The sequence below is a fragment of the Drosophila montana genome, unplaced genomic scaffold, assembly GCF_035044405.1.
Source record: "Drosophila montana isolate Dmon_TW-CO22-7 unplaced genomic scaffold, ASM3504440v1 contig_2667_1, whole genome shotgun sequence".
Taxonomy (NCBI): Eukaryota; Metazoa; Arthropoda; class Insecta; order Diptera; family Drosophilidae; genus Drosophila; species Drosophila montana.
The window spans coordinates 588,792-599,500 of NW_026997534.1; the positions used below are offsets into that span (position 1 = coordinate 588,792).

Here is a 10,709-nt window from a genome sequence, read left to right on the forward strand (position 1 = left end):
TCTTATAAGGTTGTCCTGATTCCCTCCGATATATTATATAAGTGGCGAGAATATCTTCTATTTACTATGTGATTGGCTTCCACTCATTTTCAAATGATTAGTTTAAAAATATATTCGTGCTTCATTTTTAATGGTCTCGAAAGTCCCTTTCTGTACGAGTCCAATAAGCTGTAATGTTCGATGATCTGACTTAATTTAGCTGATATATAATCATCTCTTATTTGTCAATTTTGGTCAACATTGAGAGTGATTAGTTAAGTGCCAATCAAAAAACATTAATTCTTACCTGAGATAAACTGTTTTGAAGTTTTTGAAGATTTAAAGTTCCAAAATAGTTGATTTCAGAAAATTTAAAAGAACTTTTTTTTGAAGATCTGACACAACTTACCCGAGATACAACACTTTTAAGTTCAAAACTATTTGATTTCAGAAACTATCCAAGAAATTGTAAACCTAATCCCTAAACCTAAAACATCTTTATTAGGAATCAGAAAGAGTCCAACAGGCTATATTATTCAAGGATCTGACTTCGTTGACCCAAGATGTTCCGACTATAAAACATTTTGAAATGTTAAAATGACTAAAACTCGGGCAAAGCCGGGTAATAGCTGCTAGTATAAAGAACATAACTATTTCCTCCTAACGGATATTCCCCGAAAAAAAAAAACCATCAGCCCTTATAAACCAGAAAGAAAACACAAGTACGACGTTTTATGTTTTTGAACAATGTTCATATTTGTTTATTAATCATTATGAATTAATTTATTTATTTCTTCAGTTATTTCATTATAATTTGTATTATATATATATTTTTTTTGTTGCTCTAGAGCGATTTCTTTTGCCATTGGTTTTTTAAACTTATGTACCATTATCTTAAACTTATAATGCCATTATTTAAATTTTCCATTCGTTTTAAAATCATGTTTCATTATAGTTTATATTTATATATATATATATATACGCATGCATATTTGATGTCCTTATGCTTATGCCGATTTTAACCAGCTCATTGGAATCCCTCCTCAGGCCTGCCACATCCCTATAACATGCTCTATGTACTCATCAAACCGAACAAAGTGATCTGAGTTTTTGACATTATCAATTTTCAGTTAATCGGGGAGGGGAAGGGGCGGGGGGGGGGCGGTTGGTTGTAAGTTGTAAATGTTCTTGCTAAACTTTTGAATACATATTTTCTTCTTGATATTCTCTGTGTGTGTGTGTGAGTGTGTGTGTGAGTATGTGTGTGAGTGTGTGTGTGTGTGTGTGAGTGTGAGTGTTGAAAAGTTTTACAATTTTCTGTTGCTCGAGTGTGTCAAGTGTGAGTGTGAGTGGTTGTGTGTGTGTGTGTGTGTGAAAAGAGGCAATAATTGTCCATTTCTGTATGATCCTGTTTTAAGTGTTGTAAGTGGCCGTATTTTCTCTGTGTGTTTTAATTATTTTTCCAAGGGTTCTTATAAATAATTGAATTACTTTAACCATCGGCCTGGCGCCCCTGTCGTGTGTTTCATCATATGCTTAACATTATTGAATTTAACTATATGTTTATTTGTTGTTCTTGGTTATATAACTATTATATATATATGTATATATATAGTATATGACATACATATATATATATACATCTTTTTATATGTATATATGGGCATATTTGCGGTCGTACGAAGGTTTTCTTTTGCCTTTTGGCTTAATTTTTTATATATATATATGCATATACATATATAATTTTTGTATTTCTTGTAGTAAATATACAAATTCGTTACCGGATTTCTTTATAGAAATGAAAAAATTGCTTTTCCTTTTATAATTTTATTTGGTTTTTGTTTTTTTTTTTGTATTTCTTTTAAATTCTCGTTATGCTTTCTATTTATGTGTATGGCTTGCGCGCACGGTTTGTCTTAAACTTGTTCTTGTTATTATAATTTTTACCTTGTATAGTTTGCTGTAAGTGTAGTACTGTACCAGTTTTCTCATAGCTATTACACTGTCCTGCATGTATGCGTACCATACATATACATATATACATATATATATATATATATATGTATGTATATATAGAGCTTATGTACACACATTGGCCTTCCGCATGCTGAATCACTCGATGCCCAATGTGTCCTGCTGGGACTTAGTACCTAGACTAATTTTTAAAGTATTCGCGCTCAAAGTGTGTGTGTGTGTGTGTGTGCGCGTGCCCTCCTTGCCCGCCATTTTCTTTATAGATGCCACACACAATACCTAACCAGCATGTGTGTGTGCGTGAGTGTGTTTAATTGATTTTCCATCCATCGCACGCGCCCTCTTAATTACTTTTACTTACTTAGTAGAATACTTACAAACTGTTCGCTTTATTATCGCGCTTTATATAAATGTATCTTCATTTTGTCTTTGTCTGTCTTCTGTTGAATTTTGGGTGTTTTATTTTAATTATTTATTTTTTTTTTATTTTTTTCTCAATATTCCTTCGACTTGTATCGTGTATAAAGTATTAAAATGATTTCATTTTTGCTGGTTACGCATTTGTAAATACAATTTTAACTTCACTGCCGTCCTTTGTCATTATCTTTACCTTAAACATTTTGTCATGTATTTCATGTTTTTTTTTATTTGTTTTCTTGTATATATTAATATATAATTTTTTTGTTTTTTTTTTTTTGGTTTTTGTTTTTTGTTTTTCATATAGTATAGTGTAAAATATATAAGAGATATTGTCAATATAGTAAAGGTGTTTTTGTCAGTAGGAGTACCAACTGCAAACTGACATATTCCTGGGGGGAATTTCTTACTTATAGCAAAAATAGTCAAGTGATCGTTCGTATGTAGGTTCTTTTGTATGCAATACTTTACCAAGTATGTATGTGGGTGTGGTTGGGTGTGTGTGTGTGCTAGTGTGTGTTGGTGTGTGTTGGTGTATGTACATATGTATGTCTATAAAAATAAACTGAAGATAGAAATGTCTGATGTATGTAAGTAATTGATTGCTACCATATTAAAGCATGTCAAAGTGTACAAGGCTCACATCATATTCAAGCGCAACTCTTGCGCCTTTCTATGCGCTTCTCAACGTGGGCGCTTGCATGTGTGTGTGTGGGTGTGTGTTCGTGTGTCTGTGTTGCATGGTAAAAAGAAACATCGTCGTCAGCGCTAGACATTAGTTAAATTGTATTTCATTAGCGTAAACGTTAGCTCGTATCTTGTTGTCGTTTTACTCATACACATAATAAGAACTGATATGTTTATATAAGACAATATATAATAATAATAATAAGAGAGACAAAAGAACAGGAAAGTAAGTCGTATATATAAGTAGCTACCAAACTTTTACACTTTGATGTCTTTTCGTAATTGTTTCTTCCACATTTTAAAACTATTTTACATATTACTTTACGTCTTTGCGTGTTCTCATTTCCGGCGCGAACCACAAATTGACTTTCGACTCAAAAAACGGCATTTAGCTTAAAGTATTGTGTATTTATTTAAGTTTTTATTTTGTTAAAAAATCTTTTTGCGGCATACTTATGTATTTTATTTATACACGTTTTCCTTTCTACTTCCCTCGCCCTCTCTCTCTCTCTTTATATGTATATATATAAAAAAGAGACACATTTTTTTTTTATTATGTTCAATTTAAAGCTTTTGCGCCTGCGCCGTCAAGTTTCTCTCTCTTATATTTTCGTATTGACGGCGCCTTCAGTAGAAAAATAATGAAAAAATGTTTCGATTTTGGTTTTTGTTTTTGGTATTCATTTTTGTTTTGTTTAAAAAAATGTGCTTGTTGTCTTTATGTTGTTCATTGTGTTGTTGCTGTAACATTTCTTTTTCTCTTCTTTTGTTTTTTTGTGTTTTCTAATTGACTGAAATTGATTTTTGTTACAAGGACGCATTTCTTCTGGTTGTTGTTGTTGTTGTTGTTGTTGCTTTTGTTGATCCGGTATACCAATGTAGTTGTGCATGAAGTTGTCATTGAGTTTCGCTTTAACAATAGAGCACTACAAATAATATTTGCATAAAGCATGTTCTTCTACGCATAACGAACGTTAACAGGGAAAATGCTACAAAAAATTCAACAGTACGCTTAAAGCTGTTTTATTTTGTTTTTTTACTCTCGTACACAACATGTACATATCGTATCTCGTACTATATAATAACCGATCCGCAATCGCTTTCAACAAGCCGCCCAAAAACTCGCCGCAGCTTCGAATTCTGCACATTTCGCCTTTGGGCCGATTGCAGAAAAGCGATTCGCATCAAAGTTGGTTTTTTTTTCAATTTTTTTTTTACCATTTCTGGTTTTCGGTTTTGCGACTTACAACATAAAAAATTTACTAGCTGACTGTACTTTGGGCCAGCAAAGTTTAGCATACGTTTTGTTTATTCAACTTTTGCTGCTTAGTTTTTCGCCTTTTTTTGTTTTTTTTTTTGGCATAGCTGCCTAGAAATGATTTGTTTTGTTTTGAGAATTGTTTTATAGACTTTTGAGAGCTTTTCTTATTCCACTCTCTCCATGTCGATTAACGAGCGAGATTCTACATTGTGTGTGTGTGGTGTGTTTTTTTTATATTTTCTTTCTAGGACAGTCAAAAAATGTTTACAAGTAATTTACAATATGCATATATATTTGTTGTTGTTGTTGTGAGAGAGAGAAGCGTTAACTTCTCTATTTCGTCCATGCAGTTCTTGCGCTTTCATAATTAATCATATGTTAAATGTATATATATTTTTTTGTATATATATTTTAGTTGTATATATATTTATGTATATTTATATATTGGTGTATATTTAATGTAATTCATTTTTTTTTTGCTTCTTTTTTTATATTTATTTAATTTTTTAATTTTTTTTTTGTTTCGTTTTTTCTTGTCAAACTTGTTGTTTTGCTTCTGCTTGTTGTTGTTTTGAATTATTGCTTTTAGAACGTGTCTTAAAAATATATTTATTTATATAATCATATATATATATATATAGACGTGTGTGTGTGTGTGTGTGTATGCCTTATGCAAATATAACATGTTCTGCGCCTCAAGGATTTCCCAATTAAAATCCAAGGATCTCAACTAATTTCGGCTGTCGCTCTTGAGGAGCAGGCAGCTGGAATACGTGTACTTACAATACGCAATTTACCTGCTTTTCTTATGTTTTTCGTTTTTTTTTTTGGTATATTTATGCTTCTTTGTTGTGTTTAGACTTAATTTTTAACAAATAGTTTAGTTAGCTTTAAAGTAACCATTGCCTTGACTGCCTTGCACATGTATGTATGCATGTATGTGGCTCACATACGTATACATAAGTAAAATTTGTTTTTCTTTTTCTTGTTCTTGTTCTTGTTCGTGTTCTTTTGCAATCATCAATGCACAATAATCTAGATACAGGATTGCCTCAAGCCGATTCGTATATATATATATTTATATATGTATGTAATTTAGCAGCTTACTTTCGCCTATCTAAAAGTGTTTGTCTTTTTGCTTCAAGTTTTCTTTTTCCTTATTTTCTTTGATTATTTATATAAGTATCTATATATATATATAAATGTATATAATTTTGGTTTATTAATTATGCGTTTATTTAAATCCTGTCCCCAATTCTTGCGTGTTTGAAATGCTTTGCGAATTGATGTAAACAAAGTCGCCAAGTTGCATAAATTGCCTTTTGGGTAACATTTTATCCTTGGCTTCGCGCTGTTCATTTAAATTGCTTTTTATGCTCTGTCAACATTATAAACGCTTTAATTTATAATACACTGCAACTATTTGTCGTTAATTGTAATTTGTATAACTATGTTTGTATGTTATGCATATCGTATTTGTTGTCAACATTATCATCTTCATCTTTTCTATATAAGTTTTGTGTTTGTTTGTTTTTTATTTTTTGGTCCGAGACTTGACGGGCAAAGTCCTGGAGAGCGTTGGTTTGACAATTTGGCAAAAAAGTTATGAAAGGAACATTTTCACTGCTGCTTTTTTATTTTTATTTTTTTTTATCTATTTCAGCTGTTTTTACTTTTGTTTATTACACTTTTAGTTTTGTTTGTGTGTGTGCTTTGCTGCCTAATGCATAAATCTCAGACAGACAAAAAACGCATCTTCATTTTGTTCTGTCAATTAAAGAACAATACATGTTTTCATATTAATTGTTGTTGGTTTTTTTTTATCCCACTTGCTGTAATAAATGTGGTTTACTTAATTGTCAGATAGTTTTTTTTTTTTCTGTTTTGTTCCAATAATTGAATACTCCATATAGTTTTGTATATAAATATATTTTTCTATTACGCTTCTCGAATTGCAATATAATCGTCCCGATAGTCCACTCCACATCCTCTCGTCCTGTCGTCGTCCTGTCGTCGTCCTGTGGCGGCGGCGCGACTAGAAAATTTAATTGCACATAACGTGGCCTGCTTTACACATGCTTGTCCTTAAACAACTCAACATATTTACTTGCTTTTTACCCATTCTCATCTGGCTTTTCATCTGGCTTTTCTTTCCTTCTTTCTTTTTATACATACGTGTTTACATATATATTTTAGTTAATTGTTTAAACATTTGCATTTCAGCGTTTGTTTTTTGTTTTGTTTTTATAAATATTTTATTTACTTAAATATAATTATATGTTGCATGTATAATAGTTCATTGTTATATTTGCATATGCGCTTAAATTGTAATTTGTTTAAGTTTTTCTTTTGATTCATCAGTTGTATGTGTGGCTGCGTGTGTGTGTGGCTGTGTGTGTGTGTGTGGGTTTGTCAAAATTGTTTCTTACATATCTTATGCATATATATATATATATAGAGATTTGTTGCTGCCTTTTGCAAATAAATTGATTTATGCCTCGAGTTTTGCGAAATTCACTCTCTCAATTTTGCATTCATCGAAATAATGAATGCTTTAACATATTTGTCTAACTAACCATATCCATTGTTTAATTAGCATATTTAATGCATTTGCTTTTCAATCTGAACACAAAAGAGTTGCATTTTGAAATAATACACCGAATTTTCAACACATTTAACAAATTAGTTGAGCTACTCTTCATTAGCTCATTCGATACAGATTTTCATCTGGTTTTTGGTTTTTTTTTTGCTTTTCTTCTCATTTTCCTCATTTTCTTTTTTACATAAGTTTACGCTTTGCTTTTTTGGCCAATAAACGATTCTTGTACTTTAAATTAAATTCATAATTATCAATTGCATCTAATTGTTAGCACAATTTTGATTTTTGATTAAAGATCGAGAACTAAAAAACAAAAACAAAATAATAAACAATTATACTCTGTATTTATATTACCGTTGGGTATATATATATATTTTCTCAGGCTGTGTTCGCGAAAAGCCCAACTTTTATAACATTTGCCAACTTTTTAATTTTCTATTAAACAAATCAATTGCAATTTGTTTGTTGTTGTTTTATTTGCATTTTCATTTTCATTTTACTTTTGATTTGTGTACTTAGTTTGTATATATTGCAGTTTTCTTTATATATGAACGTGTGTGTGTGTGTATAATATATATGTTTTAAATATATATATATATATATATATATATATGTATATCGACTTTAACTTTAAAAGTTACAACTTATTTAAGAATAGTAATAATAATGATAATAATCATTTTTTACTTGTAATAATACGCAATTAAATAATAACATTTTTCGCTATTATTGCAACATTTTTCGTTTGCTTTTCAACTTTGTGTTTAATTTTATTTAATCTTTACTCTTTACTTTTTTTTTTTTTTGGTATTAATTTATTTATATATTTTTTTTGTGCATTTATTTTTTTTTGCTTTTTGGTTTCTCATTACTTAAAAATGGTGACGCGGCGGCCGCTGGTGCATCCTCCAGGCTGGCCCTGTGGGTGTGTGTGTGCGGTTGGGTGTGTGTATGTGTGTGTGTAAAGGCCACGCCCACATGCCGCCTACTGCTGCCGCTGCTGCCGCTGCTGCTGCTGCTGCTGCACTTGACGCAGTTTCGTTTAATTTGCATTTTAAACGATTTTTGCTGCAAACGTTGCATCTTTTTGGGCGCTGCGGCTGCCGTGTTTGGTTATTTGATTATTTGGTAATATTGTTGTTGTTGTTGTTGTTGTTGTAGTTATTGTTGTTGTTGTTCTTCTTGTTCTTGTTGTCATTAAATTAAAATTAATTTTTTTTTTCGCTGCGCTTATAGTTCTTCTTTGTTTTTTTTGCTATAAATTTACATGCATACAAGTGTGCATATAAGTATATATGTATGTACGTACTTGCATGTATGTATGCAGTACATATACGTTAATTAATTAATTATCATGTATGTGTGTGGGGGTGTGTCTGTGTGTGTGTGTTTCTGGTTTATCGGGCTTATTGCTTGGCTCTGCTTAACAGATTTCATTTGCATTGTGGAAATATATATTAACATACACAAGCATGTAAATATATTATATACACACATATATGTATATGTGTGTGTGTGTGTGTAAGTATATATTATATATACTTTAATTTATATATATGTTTATATATATTTATTCTTTTAGTTATATTTGTTGCTGCGCTGTGTGTGGTTGCAGTTACTTTTCGTGTCTGTTGTCAATTGTTGTTGCTTTAGTTGTTGTGTTTGTTCTATTTGTTGTTGTTGTTGTTGTTGTTGTTGTAGCTGCTGTTGTTGTTGTTGTTGTTGTTGTCATTGCGGTTGTCGGCGCCACCTTTTTAATGGTATCCATTTGTAAATGCCGCAGGAATTAGTGGTCCCTGTAAATAAACGTTTCGTATGGCACAAAACAAATACACACACAAAAATTATTCAAATAAAATACATTCTCGAGAGCATCTAAATGCACACAGAGACATATAAATATATATATATATATATATATAGAAAGTTATTCAACATTTATGGGAATATACATATATATATAATAAATAAAGTGAAAAGTATTCAGATAGAAAAACTATTTAATTTGATATTGATTTGAAAATGTAATTGTTTTTTTGGTTCGAACTATTTAATTTTTGCCTTGTGGCTGAGATTTGATAAACACGTTGAGCGGAAGAAATATTTTAAATATGCAATCAAAATAGCTTATAAAATTTTACAAAAATTAAAAATGCAGCTCTTGAATTAGTAAAATTGTAACAAGTAAAATGGACGCCAGTTCTTTATCAAAACTTGCCACAGGCTGCAATAATAAATGTGTGTGTGTGTGTGTGTGTGTGTGTGTTGATGATTTATGTATATGTGTATGTAGTGGCAGCGCTTAAATTTAATATTTATATAATACACATGTATATTGTTGAATTTGTAAATAAATCATAATTGTTTTAATTGAAACGGCCTAGAAAACTGTGCTTGTGACGTGCATACATAATTTGAACTTGATTTAGTTTTGGTTTTTAGACTAGATTTTGTAATTGTTTAAATGTTTATTAAAAGATATAAATATATATATATATATATTTTGATAAAATTGGATTGATTAATAATTGAAATTGTTATTGGAAAAAAACACGCTGTAGTTTTGTTGGTGTGCCTACCTTGTGCAACTGCGTTTGTTATATACTCTTATTACTTTTTACTTTTGTTTTGTTTTCTTTACTTATTTTGTTTCTTTTTGCTTTTCGTTTATTTATATATGTATATATGTGTATATATATATATATTTCGATTTACATATATATAATTGTATATACTTTTTGCATTTGTTTGTATTCTTGTTTTATATTTTGGGTTATCAGTCTTTTTATATATTAGCCATCGCAAAGTTCAACGAATAAATCTGTACGAAATGAAAGAGAAATACATAGTACAATATATATATAGAAGGTCAACGCAATAACTATGTAACTATTTATTATTTATTTTATTAAATATTACTTTTTTTTTTTTTTTGTGGAATTGTTTAGTTTTTTATTTAACGCTACATTTGCCTGCCAAGCTGTGTGCACGGAGCGCATTCAAGCAATGCTCAGTAACGGACCAGAACTGGGCCTAGATAACGCGCAGCGCCCCCAAAGTTAACACTACTTTCAGGGCCCAGCGGGGCCAGACCGGAGTGGCTCCACATACTTACCGGGCTGTAGTTCAATGGGGCACGGCTGACGGCTATGGGAAAGCCCGATGGCTGCGGACTGGTGGCCTGTACATAGCCCACATTGTCGGCCCCGGCCGAGCTGTACATGTCAATGGTTGGTCCGGGCGAATTGGTGGAAGGAAAGCCCTGCCGTGTGGCCGTGGTGGCAGCCCCTGCATGTGGCGAGGCCGACGGACCGTAGCTGTGTGCGGCTGCAGCAGCCGCCTGATAGTTGTTCATCACTGCAAAATCAGAGGAAACGAGTACGGTTATGTTAGGCATCAAATAAGCGTATTCAGAATTTAGTTAAATAAACACTATGCGCAACAAAATTCAAGTTAATGTGTAAACCTATCGATATTCAGCGGATATCTATCCATAAATCAGTTAATTAAAGAAAATCAGAATACAATTGTCACATAAAGTCATCGATCGTACTACAAACTCTTAAAACGGCGGATTTATAAGCAATTGAAGGGATTGAATTCGTAGGGATCCCTACTATCAATCGGCATTCAAACATTTTAAAAATCGATGGCTAAAAAAGAGTGGTTGACCACAAACCGATTCGTTTGTAAAGTCAACCTTTTTTGATGATTTTTTGGAATATCTCGGACAAATAATGTCCGATTTGGGAATTTTATACCATTTTGGACTCGTAAGGATCAGTACTACCG

The 10,709-nt window shown here is 31.5% G+C and overlaps 1 protein-coding gene across 1 annotated transcript; it reads right to left on the bottom strand.

Moving 5' to 3' along the window:
• Window positions 1-4,961: 4,961 nt before the first annotated feature.
• On the bottom strand, window positions 4,962-10,290 carry Rbp6 (RNA-binding protein 6). The gene is made up of 3 exons (XM_064683758.1): window positions 10,033-10,290; window positions 9,497-9,738; window positions 4,962-8,713 (listed from the first exon to the last, which is right to left on the bottom strand). Exons 1-2 carry the CDS (start codon window positions 10,270-10,272, stop codon window positions 9,703-9,705), a joined length of 276 nt encoding a protein of 91 aa, XP_064539828.1. The 5' UTR covers window positions 10,273-10,290; the 3' UTR covers window positions 4,962-8,713; window positions 9,497-9,702.
• Between the last annotated feature and the right edge of the window lie 419 nt (window positions 10,291-10,709).